The 23,851-nt window shown below is 47.0% G+C and overlaps 1 protein-coding gene across 1 annotated transcript in view; it reads right to left on the bottom strand.

Annotated features, from left to right (window-relative positions):
* Positions 1 to 18,624: 18,624 nt before the first annotated feature.
* LOC147111951 (uncharacterized) overlaps positions 18,625 to 23,851 on the bottom strand; it is a 60,885-nt gene continuing 55,658 nt past the window's right edge. The window contains exon 3 of the mRNA XM_085999367.1: positions 18,625 to 23,346. Coding sequence (XP_085855493.1) covers positions 22,286 to 23,332 — 1,047 coding nt within the window. The 5' untranslated portion in view covers positions 23,333 to 23,346 and the 3' untranslated portion in view covers positions 18,625 to 22,285. The remainder of the gene's footprint in view (positions 23,347 to 23,851) is intronic.

Here is a 23,851-nt window from a genome sequence, read left to right as displayed (position 1 = left end):
TTTTAGCGTTAAAATATAGTCACGGTCTCAATGACTTGAATTTCAATTAGGCCATTGCTTACCTGGTGCAAGGGGCTCGCTGGCTGGCCTGACCGAACCTGTTAAAATGGCATGCCGCATGAGGCCAGTAAAGATCGGGCGAGTAGGACCCTGCAAAATTTTTAACCCTTTGCACACCCCATTCTGGTGGGGGCGAGGGGTTAAAATTGGAGCTATTAATTTCAGAACTTACTACACGCTTTTTCCCAACATTGCGGAATGCAAAACATCTATTCTTCATTCAGTTCAGTTTAATGGAGCAATAATAACCATAGAGAAGTTAATTTAAAGGAAAAAGTTATGTACAGGTAAGTGTATTTCAGTCATTTCTTTTTCTTCATTTTCATGTTTATTTTCTACTGATACCCAGGTCCTGAGCATGCTTTGAGCCAGCTGTTTAAAAAAATTGCCCCCAGTTTTATTGCTACCATCAATGGGCTTTTCAATGGGAAGTCTCTGAGGATCAACAGTTTCTTCTTTTTTGAACAGGCGCCAATTTCTCTGGGGTTATTCCTGAGATAAGACGTGGTGATATGAACTTTTTCTTTATTCATTCATGGGATGTGGGCGTCGCTGGCAAGGACAGCATTTATTGCCCATCCCTAATTGCCCTTGAGAAGGTGGTGGTGAGCCACCTTCTGGAACTGCTGCAGTCCGTGTGTTAAAGGTACTCCCATAGTGCTGTTAGGGAGGGAGTTCCAGGATTTTGACCCAGCAACGATGAAGGAACGACGATATATTTCCAAGTCAGGATGGTGTGTAACTTGGAGGGGAACTTGGAGGTGATGGCGTTCCCAGGCGCCTCCTGCCCTTGTCCTTCTAGGTGGTAGAGGTCACGGATTTGGGAGTTGCTGTCGAAGAAGCCTTGGCAAGTTGCTGCAGTACATCTTGTAGATGGTACACACTGTAGCCACGGTGCGCCGGTGGTGTAGGGAGTGAATGTTTAGGGTGGTGGATGGGGTGCCAATCAAACGGGCTGCTTTGTCCTGGATTGTATCGAGCTTCTTGAGAGGTGAAGCTGCACTCATCCAGGCAAGTGGAGAGTATTCCATCACACTCCTGACTTGTGCCTTGTAGATTGTGGAAAGGCTTTGGGGAGTCAGGAGGTGAGACACTCGCCGCAGAAATACGCAGCCTCTGATCTGCTCTTCTAACCACAGTATTTATGTGTCTGGTCCGGTTAAGTTTCTGGTCAATGGTGACACCCCCCTCAGGATGTTGATGGTGGGGGTTTCGGCGATGGTAATTCTATTGAATGTCAAGAGGCGGTGGTTAGACTCTCTCTTGTTGGAGATAGTCGTTGTCTGTCACTTGTGTGGTGCGAATGTTACCTGCCACTTATCAGTCCATACCTGAATATCATCCAAGTCTTCCTGCATGCGGGGATGGACTGCTACATTATCTGAGGAGCTGCAAATGGAACTGAACACTGTGCAATCATCCGTGAACATCCCCACTTCTGACCTTATGATGGAGGGAAGGCCATTGATGAAGCAGCTGAAGATGGTTGATCCTAGGATACTGCCCTGAGGAACTCCTGCAGCGATGTCCTGTGGCTGAGATGATTGGCCTCCAACAAGCACAACTATCTTCCTTTGTGCTAGGTATGACTCCAGCCAGTGGAGTGTTTTCCCCCTGATTCCCATTGACTTCAGTTTTACTAGGGCTCCTTGAAGCCACACATGGTCAAATGTTGCCTTGATGTCAAGGGCAGTCACTCTCACCTCACCTCACATGAGCAAAGCTTAACACTGAAAACTATCACAGTGTCAATTTGATTGAAAGAAATAAGTTGCATTTATAAAGCACCTTTAACATCCTCAGATGCAGCCTAAAACACTTCACAGCTAATGAAGTACTACTGAAGCGTAGCCAATGTTGTAATATCGGCAAACATGGCAGCCACTTTGCAAGCCACAAGGAAGGTCACACAAACAGGAATGACAAAAATAAAATAATCTGTTATGGTGGTATTGGATGAGGGATAGATATTGGCCAGGACACATCATGAATAGAAGGATATGCTGATAGGGTTAGATGAAGTAGGGTGGGAGGATGCTCGTGCAGAGCATAAACACCGGCATGGACCAGTTGGGCCAGTGGCCTGTTTCTGTGTTGTAAATTCCATGTAACCACCTGTAGGTATTGCAGGTAAATGTGTGCAGTTTTATAAAGGGCTTAACCATAGGATCAGGTTGACACAGAAGTTTTATTACCATTTTGGAATGAAACATTGTTTTCCACCTACAATTTTTAATTTATAATAGATAAATACAGTTTATTTTGCACAAGTAAGTACCTCCTTGGATATTTCTTGCCTGGATGGTGGTCCAAAGGGAAGACGCAGGATTTAGAAGGGGGCAAACTCTCAACTTCTTGGAAGTGGAACTCCCTATAGTATGGTTTGTTTGAACATCCTGAAAATTCTGACAAGTTCTCTCACGAGAGACAACAAAAAAACTAAAGTCCATCGTCCAGAGGTGACGTGCAGCTGGATATGAAACTGGATTAAAAAAAAGTAGGAAACTGATCCCACTTGTGAAATGGATAGACCTAGATTTTCCCCTGCAGTGGGATTCCAGATGGAAGTTCGTTGGCGTAGGATATCGGGCCATTGGTGTGCACGCATCTGACCCCAGCGGATCTTCCAATATTAAGCTTATTACGATTTTGAATGTTAGTGATGTATTTGAGGCCACTAGATCACTCACCTTGCATGGGCAAAGGAAACTAGCTGCGACTGGAGAATTGTTTTTACATTATTTTAAATCTTCCACATTGCCAAGTGCAAATGATCTCTCTGTAATTGATTGTAGCAGACAATGTAGGCCTTTTATTTGCAAACCCCTCCTTTTGCCTCCATAACAATGCTGGACGCCTGGCAGCATTGCTAAGATGTTAATGATTGGGAAATACATCAGATGACATGGGTGGGCATGTTCAACATCCACCATTTCTGTCCGCAGAAAATCTCAGTAATGGTAACATATTAGGGAAGCAGTGGAACGGCTCACTGCAAACTTTCATTCACCACAATATCATGTCAAAATAGATGGGGAGGGAAGAGGAAAATCCCTTTGAAAGGGGCCTAGAAGTTACAGTAGACCTTGGTTGTTGAACTATTGTTGAAAAGCAAACAAATCATAGAATGGTACAGCAGAGAAGGCGGCCATTCGGCCCATCGTGCCTGTGCCGGCTCTTTGGTAGATCTAGTCAATTAATCCCACTCCCCTGCTTTTTCCACATAGCCGTGTAAATTTTCCCCTTCAAGTATTTATTCTCTTTTGAATGTTACCATTGAATCTGCTTCCACCACCCTTTCAGGCAGTGCATTCCAGATCACAACAACTCGCTGTGTAAATAAAAGGTTTCCTCATGTCGCCTCTGGTTCTTTTGCCAATTACCTTAAATCTATGGGTTTGACCTGGGTGGGCTCAACAAGGTCAATCAAGGGAAAATCGCATGGGTTGGCCACAAATCGATGGAGGCAGGACTACAACCCAAAAAGTGGGAGTCCCGCCTCCATCACGTCCCCATTGACAAAATCCAGCCCATTGTGTCTGTGCCGGCCGAAAAAGAGCTATCCAGCCTAATCCCACTTTCCAGCTCTTGGTCCATAGCCTTGTAGGTTATGGTACTTCAAGTACATACCCAATTACTTTTTGAATGTGATGAGGGTTTCTGCCTCTACCATCCTTTCAGGCAGGGAGTTATAGACCCCCACCACCCACTGGGTGAAAAAAGTTCACCTCAACTCCCCTCTAATCCTTCTCCCAATTACTTTAAATCTATGTCCCCTGGTTATTGACCTCTCTGCTGAGGAAAATTGGTCCTTCCTGTCCACTCTATGTAGGCCCCTCATAGTTTAATACACCTCAATTAAGTCTCCCGTCAGCCTCCTCTGTTCCAAAGAAAACAACCACAGCCTATCCAATCTTTCCTCATAGCTAAAATTCTCCAGTCCTGGCAACATCCTCATAAATCTCCTCTGTACCCTCTCTAGGTTTTTTTTATTCGCTTATGGAATGTGGGCAATGCTGGCAAGGCCAGCATTTACTGCCCATTCCTAGTTGCCCTTGAGAAGGTGGTGGTGAGCCACCTTCCTTGAACTGCTGCAGTATGTGTCGTGAAGGTACTCCCACAATGCTGTTAGGGAGGGATTTCCATGATTTTGACCCAGCAATGAAGAAGGATCGGCTGTAAGAATTCGCAATAATTTACAGTTCTGAAGATCAATTTTTTTGATTAAAGAATCCCTGGGCGTTGTGCTTTTAAATTTCCAGGGATAGAAATGGCTGTCGCACCACATGGCCGAAGACAAAGGGGCTTGGAAAGCAGCTTTCTGTGTCTGGAAGTAAGGTTCAATGGAGACAAAACGTTACCACAGGACAATGCTTTGTTTACAAAGCAATTGAATGCTATTAGCATTTGTTTGTATATCGAGTGGATACATCTAAACTGCAGAAGAGACTTTTGTATCTTGAATGGGATCCGTTTAAGAACTGAATGGGTCTAAATCAGCTAGCATTCTGGACAATAGAGCAGTTGTATTTCCCTTTTGTTTCAGCCCAGGGAGCTCCGGAAGACACATTAACCCAGTCCAACCACTCTGAGTTAGCCAATCACAGCTTTCTCTTGTGTATTGGACCCTTTGGGTGGGAATTTTGCACACAGCCCTTGCAAGGCAGAACGGCAGGGGGCTCACCAGGTATAAAGATAGCTGCTGAGAAGCTATCTCGCTCTCTTTACTTCGCTGGACCACAGGTGAGCAGGGTGTTCTGACTCCTCAACAAGGCAACCTAGCAGGAGTTTGGGGTGGTGATTTAAGGGAATTGCTGAGATTGTTTAAATAACATTGTAGTCATTTTATCCCTCGTTTTCACCGTCTGTAACCCCGTTATATAGTTTTACTGTAATTACTGTGTTCGTGTGGTATAGTTTATTCTTTTGATTGTAGTTTATTTAGGTAATAAAACTTGATTTTTCTCTCATCCAAACCACTTGTCCGTTTTAATATCATTAATTATAAGTTCCTCCACTCAGAACTGAAGGAGGGGTAGCGATTCGAAACCGCTGTTTGTAAATTGGTTTAGAGTGCAGCAGTAAAAGCCTGCTGACCAGGTGAATTACCGTAAACCAGGTAAAAGGTTGGAATTGGTCAGAGCTCAGAGGCAAAGGCTGCTGGCCAGGTAAATTACCATAAACCAGTTAAAAGAAGCCCCCCTTACAAATGGCGAGCCAGGTAGGAGTGGAGGCAGTTTTTGATTTAATAAGTGGTCTGGATCTGGAGAAAGCATCAGCTCTTGTTTCTCTCGTTTTCAGTATGTGGTTAGCCCTGCGGATGTTAGCGGCAGCGTGTAGGCTGACCTATCAGGGTGTAGGTTAGGAAGGGTGAGAAGAGGGTGCAGGAGGAGGTTAAAGATGCCAAGAATCGGGAGTCCCAGCTTGAAAAATGCCAGGCGGAGGTAGAACACCTCAGAGAGGTGTATGAGGCCAGAGCTAGTGGTATGAGGGTGCGGGAAGAGAATGCACACCTCACACTAGAGGTCACGAAATGCCAGGCATTTATAGAGCGCCTTGTGCAGGAAGTCACAGAGGCGAGGGACAGAGAGATGAGGCTACAAGAGGAGAATGCACACCTCACCCAAGAAGCTAGCGAGGGAGAGAGCCATGCGAGAAATGAGATAGAATTCCTAAAGTACCAAATCACTGAGGCCAGGGAAAATTAGATGAGACTGCGGGAAGAGAATGCCAGGTTTGGTGAAGCAGATCATGGCCCCTGTAGGGCAGAGATAGAAAGCCTTAACGTGGCTTTAAAGGTAGCAAGGAGAATGATTTGCGTGATCAGCCCGAAGGCAGGTCAGCTGGATTTTACTGGCAGCCCAAATCAAACCGCCCCAGAGGCAACACCCAGAGAAAGGCTGGCTAGGGAACTAGAGACCCCAAGACCGCAGCCCACAGCTCTGAGTCTTGAGGAGCTCTGGCAGCGAGGAGGGGTGGACAATGGGGTGGTAGGAGAACACCAGCAGGTCCTGCTAGGCAGGCGGGGACCAGGATCAGTGTACCCCCTCCAACAATGGAGGTACGGTCCGCCCATGAGGAGTGAACCTGAGAATAGGAATCCTCAGCCCACAGCAAGTTCGAGTTCACAGGCAAGCACTGTGGCTTGTGTGGGGGGAGGAGCCATTCATGTTCAGAGTAAGCTGTTTAAGCCAGGGAACAGGGAAGGAGAGTTCTGGGACCCCTGTAGAGCAGGTCCAGTAGCAGAAATCCGGGACAAGGGAGGCACACGGGATAGTTTTGGCCCCAGGTGAAAGGCAGGTCCAAAATTCCCCATTTAAAGCCACCTGGGTGAGGGAACATGAGTTTGCTGTCCATGCAAGTTCAAGTTCACAGCCTACAAAGACAGGCAATGTGGCTTGCTTCCAGGGACAGGTTGTCCTGCCCACAAATTGGGACACTTCCCCACCTCAGTGGGACCTAAATTTCGGCAAATGCTTAAATTCGAACCAAAGTTTAAATTTGATCAAGTTAGGTGGCTCAGAAACAAAGAAACAGCAGCCTGGGATTAGAAATCAGCAGGCTGCTGCCCATTCATTCACTGAAACTGCCCGCGCAGGCGCGGCTCTGGAGACAGGAATCCCCCAGTCTACCGAACAGCAGATTCACGCAGGTGCAGTGGCCTGTTTAAAGGGACCAGCTTCTCAGCCAGCTTCTAGAGTGGTCCCCCCCCATGATGTGGGACCCTGGGGTGGCAGGGATAGCAATCCCTCTTGCAGGAGACATAGGGAGGGAGCTGACACCAGGTTTTAAACATGGGGAGAAAAATTTCCAGCCACCAGCAGCGGGTGGTGAGAGTATACCTGCCCCCAGCACAGGAGTGGGCAGGGAAGAGCAGACAAACCCAGAGAGAGATTTGCACCGGCAGGCTGCCAGGTACATTATTCAGTGCGGGCTATTTGGACATGGGGGAGAAGGTTCCCAGCCAGCTGGGGCTGTGACCCAAGCTCAGGGTCCGTCGGCAAAGTTTCCCCCATAGAGACACCCCTCAGAAGGTCTCAGCGGGTGCCCCAGCCTAAGGAAGCATGGTCACCCACTTTACAGTGGAGTAAGGCGGTCTCCCGAGCCACGGAAAGGCCAGAGAACAGAGGTCCCCACTCAACAGCCATAAGCTGCGAGGGACCAAAGACAGGAGGCAGTCCAGCTTCGCTGCAGCCAGCAGCAATCTGCGACAGTGCCAGAGATTAGCCTGGCCGTCCGGAGACGGGCGGCATCTGTATTATAGCTTTGGTGTGCATATAGCGTGCTTTTAAGGTGTATTTTAAATTTTAGTTTCATATAACTAGTCTTAAGTTTAAGTTTAAAGAGTTTAAGTTGAAAGGTGTGCCAAATGTTTGTATTTTTGGTCCGAGGTCAAGGGACCCGACCATGTCTCCACCTAAGGCAGCAGGTCAGTGAGACCTGGCTGCATGTCCTTTTAAGTTTTGCAGGAGATTGGAAAATGAAGCAGCCATGTTCGCCCAGCCCGAGCTGGGCACCGAATGAAGATATGGAGACAGAATGTTGGGGATCACCTCGCCACTGGACGAATCCAGGAGATCCCGCAGCGATCTTCGGAAAAGCCGGACAGGGTCCGGAGGAACTTGCCTACTTCTCCTACGGGGAGGAGATGGCCCCAGCTGGGTGGGGCACGGCCCCCAACCCAGCACTATCCTGACCGAAGTTCACTTGCGGAGACCTCACTGTTGAGGAGTCATGATGGGGAAGTGCGGGCGCCTTGTCTGATAGGGACGCGTTCCCCGGGGGTGGGTGGTGATGGCCCGGGAAAGATCGTATAGGGGAGGGGGAGACCCAAGAGTCGCATGGGTGTGGTCGGGGGAGGGAGGAACTCACCCGGGGGCCCACGGGCAAAGAGGGTAAGTGTGGCTGGGAAGGATGAGTGGGTGGCCGGATCAGTGTGGGGCCAGGGAGAGCCGCTACACAGGCACCCATCATTTTCTGCAGCCAGTCAAGGGAAGACGGGACGGGGAGGGACTGGGAGTTACGGTCCCATACTCCCCGGTCTCGGTCTGTGCCAAGGTAATTTTAAACGTGAGGGGTACCCCGCCTCCACAAAAGGACAAGGGAATGACTCGGGGCTGGCGGAGCAGGCTGGTCTGTAAATCCATTCTGCCTGTTTTAAAGTTTAAGATGATCAAAGGGGGGTGGAAGGTACTTTTACTGCCTGGGTGGGAGGAGCAATACCCGCTCGAATTTCGCGACCCATCATCGGCACGTGATGGTCAGGGTTTATTTAAGCATGTTGTTTCAAATATTTAATGTTTTTTTCTATCTTGTGTTACAGCCCCAAGTTGAGCAGAGGCATAGGATCCTCTCTGTGCTTGGGATCATTTTGTGACAATTCCAAGTTGAGCAGAGGCGTAGGACCCTCTCCATGCTTGGGATCATTTTGATTACATTTTGTAATAAGTTATAATGTAAAAGGTGTTTGTAAATTTGGTTTACATTGTATAATTTTACAAGCGTGTAGGGGTATGAGACCCCTTATTGAAAACTGAAGTATCTGTAAGATGCCTACCGTACCATGGTTTTTTTTCTTGAATTTAAGGGGAATAGACGGGACGTGGATCAGTGGAAGATAGCTATTAGGTAAATACAGGGGATGGTTGTTTGTGAGGGGTCAGAAATTATTGCTAATTTCTTCAAGAGGATACTACAAGCAAGCTGGAAGTATCCAAGGGCGGACTGTAAGAATTCGCAATAATTTACAGTTCTGAAGATCAATTTTTTTGATTAAAGAATCCCTGGACGTTGTGCTTTTAAATTTCCACGGATAAAAATGGCTGTCGCACCACATGGCCGAAGACAAAGGGGCTTGGAAAGCAGCTTTCTGTGTCTGGAAGTAAGGTTCAATGGAGACAAAACGTTACCACAGGACAATGCTTTGTTTACAAAGCAATTGAATGCTATTAGCATTTGTTTGTATATCGAGTGGATACATCTAAACTGCAGAAGAGAATTTTGTATCTTGAATGGGATCCGTTTAAGAACTGAATGGGTCTAAATCAGCTAGCATTCTGGACAATAGAGCAGTTGTATTTCCCTTTTGTTTCAGCCCAGGGAGCTCCGGAAGACACATTAACCCAGTCCAACCACTCTGAGTTAGCCAATCACAGCTTTCTCTTGTGTATTGGACCCTTTGGGTGGGAATTTTGCACACAGCCCTTGCAAGGCAGAACGGCAGGGGGCTCACCAGGTATAAAGATAGCTGCTGAGAAGCTATCTCGCTCTCTTTACTTCGCTGGACCACAGGTGAGCAGGGTGTTCTGACTCCTCAACAAGGCAACCTAGCAGGAGTTTGGGGTGGTGATTTAAGGGAATTGCTAAGATTGTTTAAATAACATTGTAGTAATTTTATCCCTCGTTTTCGCCGCCTGCAACCCCGTTATATAGTTTTACTGTAATTACTGTGTTCGTGTGGTATAGTTTATTCTTTTGATTGTAGTTTATTTAGGTAATAAAACTTGATTTTTCTCTCATCCAAACCACTTGTCCGTTTTAATATCATTAATTATAAGTTCCTCCACTCAGAACTGAAGGAGGGGTAGAGGGGTAACGATTCAAAACCGCTGTTTGTAAATTGGTTTAGAGTGCAGCAGCAAAAGCCTGCTGACCAGGTGAATTACCGTAAACCAGGTAAAAGGTTGGAATTGGTCAGAGCTCAGAGGCAAAGGCTGCTGGCCAGGTAAATTACCATAAACCAGTTAAAAGAAGCCCCCCCTTACACGGCGATATACTTCTAAGTCAGGATGGTGTGTGACTTGGAGGGGAACTTGGTGGTTTTCCCATGCGCCTGCTGCCCTTGTCCTTCTAGGTGGAAGAGGTCACGGGTTTGGGAGGTGCTGCCAAAGAAGCCTTGGCGAGTTGCTGCAGTGCATCTTGTAGATGGTACACACTGCAGCCACGGTACGCCAGTGGTAGAGGGAGTGAATGTTTAAGGTGGTGGATGGGGTGCCAATCAAGCGGGCTGCTTTTTCCTGGATGGTGTCGAGCTTTTTGAGTGTTGTTGGAGCTGCACTCATCCAGGCAAGTGGGGAGTATTCCATCACACTCCCTGTGCCTTGTAAATGGTGGAACGGCTTTGGGGAGTCAGAAGGTGAGACACTCACCGCAGAACACCTAGCCTCTAACCTGCTCTTGTTGCCACAGTATTTATGTGGCTGGTCCAGTTATGTTTCTGGTCAATGGTGACCCCCCCCAAGATGTTGATGGTGGGGGATTCGGCGATGGTAATGCCGTTGAATGTCATGGGGAGGTGGTTAGACTCTCGCTTGTTGGAGATAGTCGTTACCTGGCACTTCTGTGGCACGAATGTTACCTGCCACTTATCAGCCCAAGCTTGAACGTCGTCCAGGTTTTGTTGCATGCGGGCATGGACTGCTTCATTATCTGAGGAGTTGTGAATGGCGCTGAACACTGCGCAATGATCAGCAAACATCCCCATTCCTGACCTTATGTTGGAGGGAAGGTCATTGATGAAGTAGCTGAAGATGGTTGGGCCTAAGACACTGTGATGATTGACCTTCAACCACCACCACCATCTTTGTGCTAGGTATGACTCCAGCCAGTGGAGCGTTTTCCCCCGCATTCCCATTGACTTCAGTTTTACTGGGGTTCCTTGATGCTACACTCAGTCAAATGCTGCCTTGATGTCAAGGGCAGTCACGGGGAATTACAGACCAGTAAGCTTGACATCGGTAGTGGGGAAAATGCTAGATTCCATTATAAAAGATGGAATAACAGAGCACTTGGAAAACAGTGACAGGATCGGACAAAGTCAACATGGATTTACAAAAGGTAAATCGTGCTTGACTAATCTACTGGAATTTTTTGAGGATGTAACTGGTAAAATAGATAAGGGAGAACCAGTGGATGTGGTGTATTTAGACTTTCAAAAGGCTTTCGATAAGGTCCTGCATAAGAAATTAGCGTGTAAAGTTAAGGCACATGGGATTGGGGGCATGGTATTGACTTGGATAGAGAACTGGTTGGCAGACAGAAAGCAAAGAGTTGGAATAAACTGGTCTTTTTCCGAGTGGCAGGCAGTGACTAGTGGGGTACCGCAGGGATCGGTCCTTGGACCCCAGCTATTCACAATATATATTAATGATCTAGACAAGGGAACTAAATGTAATATCTCCAAGTTTGCAGACGACACAAAACTGGGTGCGCGTGTGTGCTGCGAGGAGGATGCCGAGAAACTCCAGGATGATTTGGACAGGTTGGGTGATTGGGCAGAAGCATGGCAGATGCAATATAACATGGATAAATGCGAGGTTATCCACTTTGGTGTCAAAAACAGGAAGGCAGATTATTATCTGAATGGCAATAGATTGGGAGAAGGGGAAGTGCAATGAGACCTGGGTGTCCTTGTGCATCAGTCACTGAAGGTAAGCATGCAGGTGCAGCAGGTGGTTAAGAAGGCAAATAGTATGTTGGCCTTCGTAGCAAGAGCGTTCGAGTACAGGAACAAGGATGTCTTGCTGCAGTTGCACAGGGCCTTGGTGAGACCACATCTTGAGTATTGTGTGCAGTTTTGGTCGCCTTATCTGAGGAAGGATGTTCTTGCCATGGAGGGAGTTCAGCGAAGATTCACCAGGCTGATATCTGGGATGGCAGGAATGATGTATGAGGAGAGATTGGGTCGATTGGGCTTATACTCACTAGAGTTTAGAAGAATGAGAGGGGATCTCATTGAAACTTATAAAATTCTGACAGGACTGGACAGACTAGATGCAGGAAGGATGCTCCTGATGGTCGGTGAGTCCGGAACCAGGGGTCACAGTCTAGGATAAGGGGTAAGCCATTTAGGACAGAAATGAGGAATTTCTTCACCCAGAGAGTGGTGAACCTGTGGAATTCTCTACTACAGAAGGCAGTAGAGGCCAATTCATTAAATATATTCAAGAAGGAGTTGGATATATTTCTTAAGGCTAAAGGGATCAAGGGATATGGGGAGAAAGCAGGGACAGGGTACTGAATTTGGATGATCAGCCATGATCGCATTGAATGGCGGAGCAGGCTCGAGGGGCCGAATGGCCTACTCCTGCTCCTACCTTCTATGTCTATGTCTATGTCTCTTACCTCACCTCTGGAATTCAGCTCCTTTGTCCAATTCCAGCTGTGGCCTAACAAGTGTTTTAGAGAGTTCAAGCATAACCTCCCTGCTCTTATATTCTGTGCCTCAGCTAATAAAGGAAAGTATCCCATATGCCTTCTTAACTACCTTATCTACCTGTCCTGCTACCTTCATGGATCTGTGGACATGCACTCCAAGGTCTCTCTGTTCCTCTACACATTTTACTATCCTACCATTTATTGTGTATTCCCTTGCCTTGTTAACCCTCCCCAAATCCATTACCTCACACTTCTCCAGATTGAATTCCATTTGCCACTTTTCTGCCCACTTGACCAGTCTATTGATACCTTGCAGTTTACAGCTTTCTTCCTCACTATCAACCACATGGCCAATTTTTGTATCAGCTGCAAACTTCCTAATCATGCCCGCTACATTGAAGTCTAAATCATTGATATATACCACAAAAAGCAAGGGGTCTAGTAATGAGCCCTGCGGAACCCCACTGGAAACAACCTTCCAGTCACAAAAACACCCATCGACCATTACCCTTTGCTTCCTGCACCTGAGCCAATTTTGGATCCAATTTGCCACTTTCCCTTCGATCCTATGGGCTTTTCCTTTTCTGACCAACCTGCCATGTGAGACCTTGTCAAAAGCCTTGCTGAAATCCATGTAGACTACATCAAACGCGGTAGCCTCGTTGAACCTCCTTGTTACTTCCTCAAAAAATTCACTCAAGTTAGTCATACACAACCTTCCCTTAATAAATCCATGTTGACTGTCTTTGATTAATCTGTGCCTTTCTACATGACGATTAATACTGTCCCTCAGAATTATTTCCAATAATTTGCCCGCCACCAAGGTTAGGCTGACTGGCCTGTAATTACTTGGTCTATCCCTTTCTCCCTTCTTAAACAATGGTACAATGCTCGCAGTTCTCCAATCCTCCAGCATCACACCTGTAGCCAGAGAGGATTGGAAAATCATAGTCAGAGCATTCGCTATTCCCTCCCTTGCTTCTCTTAACAGCCAGGGATACATTTCATCCGGACCTGCCGATTTATCTACTTTCAAAGATGCTAAAGCCCTTAATACTTACTCTCTCACTATGTTTATCTCATCTAATATTTGACTCTGCTTAACTACAACTTCTGCATTGTCTCTTTTGTGAAGACAGGTGCAAATTATTCATTAAGAACCATACCCATGTCTTCCACCTCCACACACAGGTAACCTTTTTGGTTTTGAATAGGTCCTACTCTTTCTTTAGTTAGCCTCTTGCTTTTTATGTATTTGTATAACATCTTTGGGTTTTCCTTGATGTAACTTGCCAATATTTTTTCATGCCCTCTCTTTGCTTTCCTAATTTCCTTTGTAATTACACCCCTGCACTATCTATACTCCTCTCGGCTCGCTGCAGTATTTAGCTCTCAGTATCTGACATATGTTTACATTTTTGCCTTATTTTACTTATCATCTGCAAACTTTGAAATTATTCCCTGTATACCCAAATCCAGATCATTATTATATATCAGAAAGAGCAGTGAGCCTAGTACCAAGCCCTAGGGGATACCACTGTATACTTCCCTCCAGTCTGGAAAAACAACCTTTCACCACTACTCTCTGCTTTCTGTCCCTTAACTAATTTTGTATCTCTGCTGCCACTGCCCCTTTAAATTCATGGGTTTTAATTTTGCTAACAAGTCTATTATGTGGTACTTTGTCAAATGCCTTTTGAAAGTCCATATACACAACATCAACCACACTACCCTCATCAATCCTCTCCGTTATGTCATCAAAGAACTCGATCAAGTTAGTCAAACACGATTTGCCTTTAACAAATCCTACTGACTTTCATTTATTAGCCTATGCTTTTTCAAATGCCAAATAATTTTGTCCTGGATTATTGCCTCTAAAAGTTTCCCCACCACCAACGTTAGGCCGACTGTCCTGTAGTTGCCGGGTTTATCCCTCTCTTTTAAACAGAGGTGTAACATATAAAATCCTCCAGTTCTGCAGCACCACCCCCATATCCAAGGAGGATTTGAAGGTTGTGGCCAGAGTCTCCGCAATTTCCACCCTTACTTCCCTCAGTAACGTAGGGTGCATCCCATCCGGACCGGGTGACTTTTCTACTTTGAGGACTGACAATCTTTCATATTACATACTTTTTATCCTATCTAATACCACTACTGCATCCTCCTTTACTGTTATATTGGCAGCATCTGCTTCTCTAGTGAAGACAGATGCAAAGTACTCATTAATACATCAGTTAGCATGCCCTCTGCCTCCACAAGAAGATCTCCTTTTACTATTTATGTTGGAATACATGGTAATCCCTGAGGGTGATGCCAGTTTAGAAAGTGGATGAGAAGATCTCTGTACCATAGTGCTGGAAATGATCCTTTGGGATATAAGGCTTTCAGTGAAGGAAGAGAATGAGCCAAGTTTGTGAGAAAGATGCTCTTGTTAGTCGGGTGCTTATGCAGACATCTGTTTGGGAAAGGGGCGTGAGAGAGATGGATAGCCCTTATAAGTTACAGGGAGCACACTGAAGGATATTCTACACGATAAAGGCTGAAAAGAAGTACTGTCAAAAACAATGTACGGCTAACCCACCAAGTCGAATGTCTAGCTTTTGCAAGGGCTGAACTACCAATGAAAACTAACATTGGAGGAAATTTTATCCCCATAGGATAGGTGGGATTGTGAGGGGGTTAAATTGTTAAAAATGGGATACCTGACCCCATCCTGCTGCAAACGCGCCTACTTCTGGTTTAACCGGGCAGGATTGGGGTTGGCCAAGTAACCCGCTCTTGAGAGGCAGGTCAATAATTCTAATATTTAAATGAGGCTTCGTGACTCAGATCTTGGGATTTGGATTCAACACTTCCAACACGGGTTGGGCCTCGGGAAACCCGGCAGCTGAAGGGCGGCGGGAGGTGCTAGATCCAGCAGTAACTGTTTTTCCAGCACTGCTTGTGGGCCAGGAGGAGCTGGAGTGCTTCCTCCCAGTCCCTCAAGCAAACGTGCAGTGCTCTGCCTCCCTCTCCACATTTGGCTGAACGTCCCCCCCACCCATGATCTCTTCCCCTCTCCTCAATCTCTCCGCTGCACTCTGATCCTCTTACCGCCAACCTCCGCTGTTTCATATGAGTGTTACGGAGGTCAAAGAAATACCATAATTTTGTATCATACAATCATAGAATGGTTACAGCACAGACGGAGGCCATTCAGCCCGTCAAGCTCGTGCCAGATAATAGTGGACTTAGTGTAAAGGTCCAGTGTCACAGAGAGCGGGCTGGATTTTGTCAGTGGGAAGCTTTTGGAGGCGGGACTACTGCTTGCCCACTTTCAATCCCGCCTCCATCAGCTTCTGGCCAACCAGCGGGATTTTCCCCTGATTGACCTCGTTATCCCCGCCCAGCGGGCTCAGCAGGCCAATTAGATGGAAGTCACTGACAGAGCACATCAATGTCTGACGTGCCATCTGTCAAGATTTCTTGAAAGAAGAAATGTCAGCATTTCACAGCTCTGCAAAGCTGTCAAACACTGACATTCTGTGTAGTTTGATGAGTCCTTGTGTTCAGGACTCATCAATCCTTTCAACTATGCAGAAATCACCTGGCTGTTGGTTCGGAGGATCCAACAGCCAGTCTGTGAAATCTACAATGAAGATGTCAGGACTCCGGATCCACAGTGGCTGTAGGCAGAAACAAAGGTGAGTGAACATTTTATAACACCAAGTTCTGAAGAAGGGTTTTGACCTGAAACGTTAACTCTGTTTCTCTCTCCACGGATGTTGCCTGGCCTGCTGAGTTTTTCCAGCGGTTTCTGTTGTTATTTTATAACACTCACCTTACATACTTACCACTCTACACTTGCACTCATCACTCACCTCTACATCTCACTTTCAGACCCCTCTGATCGCCGCTGACATCCTACTCACCTCCTACACCCCGGCGGGGTTCTCCGAGGTCGGGAAGCCTGTACTTGGAAAGGTAAAATGGGACTAATCCAATTTTCTGCCTGTTAACTACCTGTTAACAGGCAGTTAATAGGATTTAATCCCTTTCGCGCCTCGAGGAGACGGGACCCGGGGCAGGATGACTTCCCGCCTCCTGGCAAAAGGGCACGGAGGTGGGATGGGGGCGGGTTTTCCAGCCACCCCCACATTCTGTAACTTTACCGCCAGTCCCGCCTCCATACCCGCCTCCTCGGGGCTGACAAAATCCAGCCCAGAGACTCCATCTCTGGTCTGACCTGCACTGATCCCGTAGTTTTAGGATGGTCAGATTTATAAGGGATGCTTTGGTAATTGTCAACACCAAGTCATTCTAAGTTGAAAAGAGGGAGATAAATCTTTATGCCTCCAGTTTCACTGTTAAAGATGCATTCAGTGCATAGGATTCGGTAACAACCAACACCAATACTGAACATTAGATGATACTGATTGAACTGTCTGAGTCACTGCAAAACCATGGACCCTGATTGCTGACAGCATATATCTAAGCATTGATCCATGGCAGATATGGACACCAGTATCAACTCATTCATCCACCAATGTCCCCACCTCCTTCAAAACAGCAATCTTCATTCCCCACCTCAAGAAAAATGCCCTAAGCACGTCCACGATCTTCAAATACTGTCCTATCTCTCCAAGGTCCTGGAACAGGTTGGTACCTTGTAACAATGCTCCCACCTCTTATCAGTCCTGATACTTGAGTCCATCCAATGTAGCTTCCATTCAATCCACAGTACTGAGACTACTGCCACCAAACAGGCACTGCCACCAAACACAAAGCAAGATAAAGGGTCAGAGGTAAATCAATCACGCATTTAAAACGCTGAACAAAATAAATTTTCCAATAGGAATACAACATTTGGAATAAGGTCCTACATTTAATAATGTAAACTTTCAATGATAATGGAGGATGCATCCAAAAATAAAGCCAAGCAGAACTTCTTATCCCATAAAGTTATAACCCACAGTTGTTGCAGCAAGGAACGATGAAGGGAGAGAGTCTTCTGGGTAATTTATCAATTCGTCCACTGAGCAGCCAGCCGATGCACAATGACCTGCATCATGTCTTCCCATGCTAAGAATCCAGCTTGCCACATGCAATCCTAACCCGTAAAATTTCAAAAGTAGATTTGCTTGCCACAAAGGACAACAAGCAGTATACACACTTATCTACCGTCCTCCTCAAAAGGATCAATGCCTGCTATAAACAGAAGAAAAATAAGTGTTTACCTATTGGAAAGTGAAAAAGGCAACAACCAAATTTGAAATCTAGTGAAACAGTGGAAAAGGTGCAATGGTTCAATCTCAACCAGTGAAGTGACTCAATTAGAACAACGCTCACAAAGCAACAGTCCAACTGCTTAATGCAGTGAAGTGTAAGGTTTGAAAATTTATGCACAACCCCAAAACAGAAGAATAACCTTATTTTTAAAATGATTTTGGAACATCACAGAAGAAATCTGTAAAAGGGGGAAAAAAATGTGATTGGGCCTAACGGGAGAATTCAAAGAGTTAAATTACACATTTTCCTAAGTGTAAGGAAGGAAGAGATTTTGGACTGTTTTAAGAACTTATTGGGCCAAAGGGATTTAAAATAAAAATCCCAGGAAGATTTGGCTGAGTTTGGATATTGGACAGTCTGAGAATGTCCTAGGCCACCTCAGTCTTTTACATAAAGACAATGAAACCTGTTCCAGCCAAAAATTCGCAGAGCCAACTACATGAATAAAACAGGACATGTCCCCAGCAACACAAAGGAAAGAACATAGCCCTACAGGATACAACAATCAAACCACAGTCCAAAACCAATCAAAGAGCTTGACAAACGTTTTGCATTTTTAAACTAGTTTCAAGGCAATCCGGAAACCAGTTAAAGGCCGATTAAGAGTTAGATGGACCATCCCCGAAACTCGTTAAGTTTAGATGGGCCATCCCCGAAGCTCGTTAAAGTTTTAAAACCTATTAAAAATAATGAGCCCGCCAAATTTAACTAAGAAACCCGAGATTTGGCGGTCAGATAAGCCAGGCTCCAAAGTATTATAATTGAGGCCTGCCTTTTCAGTTAAACAGTCAGTTCAGCTCAACAGTCAGTTCAAGATCGGAGGTCAGTTCATCATCAGAAGCCAGTTCAGCCAGCCAGTTCAAGAGAGAGAGAGAGATCATTATCGGAGACTTGAAGAAACAGAAAGAAGGAACAGAGATTGCGGCAACCAAAGGCCTACAGAAACCAACAACCACCAATATTACTGTAAGGGGTTTCGTCCTCCTGGGATCGCAGAGGTTTCTCTCTCTAGAGACCTCTCTCTCTCCCTCTCTTTTGCACAGTAAAACTTTGAATGGTTCGACCCACTCACCCCTTAGATTCTGGACACTGGACTTAGGTGCAGGAACTACAATGCAGAGAAAACTCTGATAGACCAAGTTGAATGAAGCGAAATGAAATTTTATTGCAAATGGAAAACAAACAAATCAAATGCAAGCAAAATAAGAGAGTACATGGGAGGGAAAAACAAATCAGAACAGTACATTGCTAACTAAAACAGGTACAGGCATATTACACATTACAAAGATCATGAAATGGGGAAACACACGGAACATTGAGGGACAACAACTCATGTTAATTGTCCCCTTTAACTGTCCACCCCCTTAAACCTATCTAGATCTGATTATGAAGGGCCAGAAACATGCTCACCAGTCCAAATGGAAAAGTGTAAGGTTTTGAAGTCTTGCATTTTGACCCTTTCAGGCGTCCTGTCTCCACACGGTGCGTGGAGCCCCAGTGAGCTGCGCCACACCTCTCTCCTGAGGTGGAGGTCGGGGACGGCTGGACACCGGCTGGCCTGGATGTCGGCGGGGTTGGGGATCGTCTGCTCAACCCCGGTCAGAGGAGCCTCGGGCTGGCCCTCATTTTCCTATAGCTTTCTTCTGTAGGTTTTATTTGTCTCTTCCCCCGATTCGGGGTTGGTCGGTGACCTCCCGACGGTCACTCCAGGACGGGGTGCGGACTTAGAACTACCTTCTTGATGGCTGCCTGGTTTTCTTCTTCTTCCTCCCCGACGATGGAGCCACGCTGATTTCTTCCAAGCAGCATCTCTCTGCAAAGCTCCCAAAGCTGATAAGCTCTCTGCATAAAACTGCATACACGCCTAAACTCATACCCAGGTGTCCCCCAATTATACTTCTCAGGAGAAGCCCTTATCTCGCGCCAAATCAAGGTTAGTCTTAGTTTAACTTTTGGCAGGCTTGGTTCACAACGGGGAGTTATTGGGGGAGAAATTGGGTGAGTAGCGCCACCTGTTAGCGCCTAAAGAGGCAGTCAGTGGCTGTAGCGCCACTGGCTGCGTCTGCGGCGATATTCAGTAGGGGCGCTAATGGTGACGTTAGGCATTTGCGCTGCACCGCCACCGATGACGTCATCGGTGTGCGCAGCGCCCCATTCATGCCCCGTTCATGATATTTGGTAGCGAACACCGCAGTTCTGCCGCTCGCTACCCGCGCCTGGCTCACGGGGCCTTACTGTGCCGGCAGCGGCGCAAGTTAAGGTGGAGGTGCGGGGCGGCCGCTATTTCGGTGGCCGCCTGCCAGCACCCCCCACCCCGCAGCATTGCCGGCTGTTTCCCCGAGAGCCCGGCACTTCTCCTTGGTGCCGGGCTCATTTGCCGGCACTCGCAATCGGGGCTCGTGCTGTTGCAGGCACCTCCCCGTTAACAGTGGGAGGAAGGCCTGCAGTACCGCAGCGTGCCGTGCCACAGCATGTGGCGCTGCGGCACGGTGCGCTGCGATAATCAGTTTCAGCACCCTAAGAGGGATGCGGAGCGCCTCGAACCTCGCCCCGTGTCCCTCGAGCGGCACTGAAACTGAATATCTGACGATCGGTATCACTCCGATCGCTGCGCTAAATCCTGCGCTCCGCCGACTTTTGCACCACTTTGGCGCCCCAACCCAATTTCTAGGCCATTATATTTTAGACTGTTCTGGGATGGCCGGTAACAGGCCATCTCTGGTCTAGAAAGACCTGGTAATGTCTTAATGTCTTTTTGATACCTTGAACGGTCTTTGATGCGTTCCTCATGAATATGAAACTGTACCCTTTTGTCTGGGTAAACAGTTAGATGGCCTTTATCTACAGGCCGATCTGTTTGGATCTGTATCCAATCTATATGTATATGTGTTGAAGTCTGGTTTTCGTTTTCTCAGAAACAGCTTCCAGAACTTACTGTGGGTTGAATCCACAAAGCTGTCTGAGGACTGCAGGAGCCATTTTAAAGTGTCCCAATAAGTTGGTCACAGGGTCTGGTGGCCATTTTGTATGCCCCTTTGCTGGGCTTCTTTTAAAACAGTCTTAAAAAAATCATGGCCTCTTCTGCCATTCGACCCCTTTTAATATAAAGTTCAATTTTGTGAATCCTACACTCCCCCCTGATGATACTGTAACTTGCTTGAAGTATCCTAATTCTGGGTGAGCCAAATTTTCTGACTTTCCATAATCAAACCATCCCCTGTATTTACCTATCTATGACCCCACGACACATGCATTTCCCATTTCAGAAAACCTAGTGTACATTAAGTATCTATAGATGGCAATAACTTGGAGTTAAAAGCTGACAACTTACTTCCAGGCGTGGAGGGAGCCTAATACCCCTACATCACCTGGTTCATACACATCATCTTTTAATAATAACACATCTAATAAATTTCAATAATAAAAATAAACTACACACACGAAAATCAAATGCACATGAATACATATCAAATACAGAGGAGGGAGGGAAAACTTTAACTTTGTACAGAGCAGCAAAAATCTAAACGGGTGTCTCTTCTTCTACCCGCACATTATGCTCCCTCCATTCCCCTCTGTTCACATACTTTCGCGAATGTTTGACCTTTTTACAGTGTACAAACAGTAAATAAACTATAATAAAAATCTGACACACTACTAGGATATGAGAGGCTATCCTAATCCAAGAAGGGACTTCTATAGTAGTGAACAGGTCCCACCACAGTGGGGTCACTATGTCCAATATGTCTGCCCGTATCTCTAAAGTCTTCTGCTCCAGTGTTTAAAAATGTTTCTGTGAAACAACAACGGCTTTTAATACCTTAGTGAGGTGTTCAGGGAGAGGGGGAATGATATAGCCAAAATGTGCAACAAATCATTGCAGATCGGTGAAATTCTCTTTAACAGTGATGTGAACAGTGGAAGGTTCAGGAATGGGGACAATTCGCTCTTGGGCCACTTGAACTTCTGCCTTGGGTTTGAAACAGAAACTGCGGTCACTCACCAGTCGTGCTGTCCATGTTGGTAGTGGGGCGCTGCAGTGGTGACACAGTATGTCCCACCTCCTATATATGGCACCTGCGGGGGCACATGGCCTTGTGCCATTGCCTCCATGGTGCAATTTATAGGCTTCGCGCCAGCAGCTCTGAACCCGCACTGTGGTTTTGAATAGGCATTCAAGTGCTGGGGACACAGGATGATGTGTGCTCCCCGGCTCCGGCACCCCGAGAGGTCGGTACCCGTCATTGCATGCTCCCATCTAATGACGTACGGTGGGACCGTTGTGTAGCGAATGTGTGCACCCCCCTGAATGACTCCAATGTTCTCCACCCTGTATACCGGGGCAGGTTTAGCTGTCTTTCCCATCACCGGCATTCTTACCACTATACCCATAATGGTGTGATTAAACCGTCCACTGGGACTGGGTAGGCTTCTGAAGCTAGTCTGAGCTGACACGGACTCAATGCCTTCTCAAAAGGTTGGAGGGCTGCGAGGTGCTTGTTGCTTATCCAGGAGGGGACTAAACCTGGTTTTAAATCCTCCAGATTACTGCGGCCCTCGCCCAGTAACCACGCCCCATACAACACACAAGCTTCGTTCTGCGCAGCCTGATCTGATGCATTCCGATCCTCCCTGATGAGAGCATTTACCGTTTTACCGTGTTTCTCCAGCTCAGCTATTATCTCTTAAGTGTAGTGTCATGGCCTGGTCCTCATGTAACTCAGAACCCACTACCCTATTTTCGTCAGTCAGTATCTTTCTTAACTGTGTTTTCAAACCATTGATCTGGTTGTGCAGCTCCACGTCATCCAGAGTGTTGATGACGGAAGTCCGTGTTAAAGGCGGTAAAAATATCATTTACAGCATCCCTTCTTTGTCGCCCTGTCCTGTCCAAGACCTCATGTGGTGTGGTGTACAATTCGGCTCTGTCGACATCGGCAAAGTCGAATTCATAAAACTGTCTAAACATGTTTGCTAACAGGACCTGGTATAATTGTTCCCATTCTCTGGGGCACCATTCTGGCAATCGCACCTCGGTGAGGTTTAAAATCACCGAAGCTACCGCGTAGTACACCCCTTGGTATAGTACCTGACCTGTGGGCACTAATACCAATCCATTCACGGGTCCCTTGGTAGTGGTAGGGCACCGTTCCTTGCGGGCTTTGGCTACCGGAATCGTGGGTAGGGGCTTGCGGGGGCGGGTGATGAGCTCAGTGGCATTCACTGGGATCTGAGAGTATGGGACTCCGCACGCCCATGTGCTGACGTCCCACCTCATCCCTTGTCCAGCATCCTGCCACTGCCTTTGGAAAAAAATGGAGACGCCTGCGGGGCAAGCGCGTTCTGAACCCCACATGCAGATCCCCTCATCTGGTTCCCACCATTTGTCCCAACAGACACTCAATCCCCCATGAGTCCCCGTAATAGTCCGATGGGTATTGTTACCCAGTCTCTCCCACTCGACCGTAGAGTTCTTCATGGTGTGGCTCACTTTGCGCAGCCACCACCATCTGTTCAAAGGAACGTGTCCGGTGCACATAAGGCAAATCTTTTTCCCAACGGTGACGCTGATTCGGGGTGCAATGATCCGCACCCTTGGGCACATCAAAGAAGTCTCTTTGTAGGCGAACCCGGACTGGCTGGAGTATTCAGTAGAGTTCGACCCCAGCCAGCCTGGCCATCTCCCTTCATGGAAGTAGGCGGCAGTCTCTTCAGCGTCCCGTGGGCCGGTTCCATCGATCGCGATGGGGCCACTGTTGCCAGAGCACCCATAAACAGTGGAGTCCTTAGTGCGGCCCCGATAGGCCACACCGTACCCGATTATCATGGCCACGACAAGGATCTTACTCATCTTTCCCCTGGTTCCTGCAACAAATTAATCAATGCCGCCAGGCTCCCGAGAGATTCTGGCTTAGGTGAAGGCATGATCGGGTCTTTCGACCTCGACCCAACAAACACACATACTGGGCAGATTCAAACTACTTATAACTCTAATCACTTTAATATATACACACCTTAAACTTACTTAAACTTAAACTTAACTATGTACTGCGCCGCCCGTCCCCGGGCGGCTTGCCTAATCCCTGTTTGGGTTGCAGCTCACCGCTGCCTGTGGCGGGGCTGCAGTGACCTGTGGTTTGGATTCCTCGCAGCCTTTTTCTGTCACCTGAGGACTACGTTTTACCAGGGGTTTCCCAAATCGGCGTTTAATGAAGGTGGGGGAACTGGGCCAAAACTTTCTAGGCTGGGGCGTCCGAGACGACCTGCGAGGGGGTACCTTTGGTGAGGCTCCCGTAGCGAGCAGACCTTTGGGTGGGACCTTAGCTCTCACAGCCCGTGGCTCCCCCACGGCTGCCGGCTTCCTTTCCTC

The sequence above is a fragment of the Somniosus microcephalus genome, chromosome 10 (genome assembly GCF_052327205.1).
Source record: "Somniosus microcephalus isolate GS21.2 chromosome 10, FLI_Smic_1.0, whole genome shotgun sequence".
Lineage (NCBI taxonomy): Eukaryota > Metazoa > Chordata > Chondrichthyes > Squaliformes > Somniosidae > Somniosus > Somniosus microcephalus.
The sequence above is the reverse complement of the archived record's forward strand: the minus strand, read 5'-3'. Positions and strand labels throughout refer to the sequence as shown.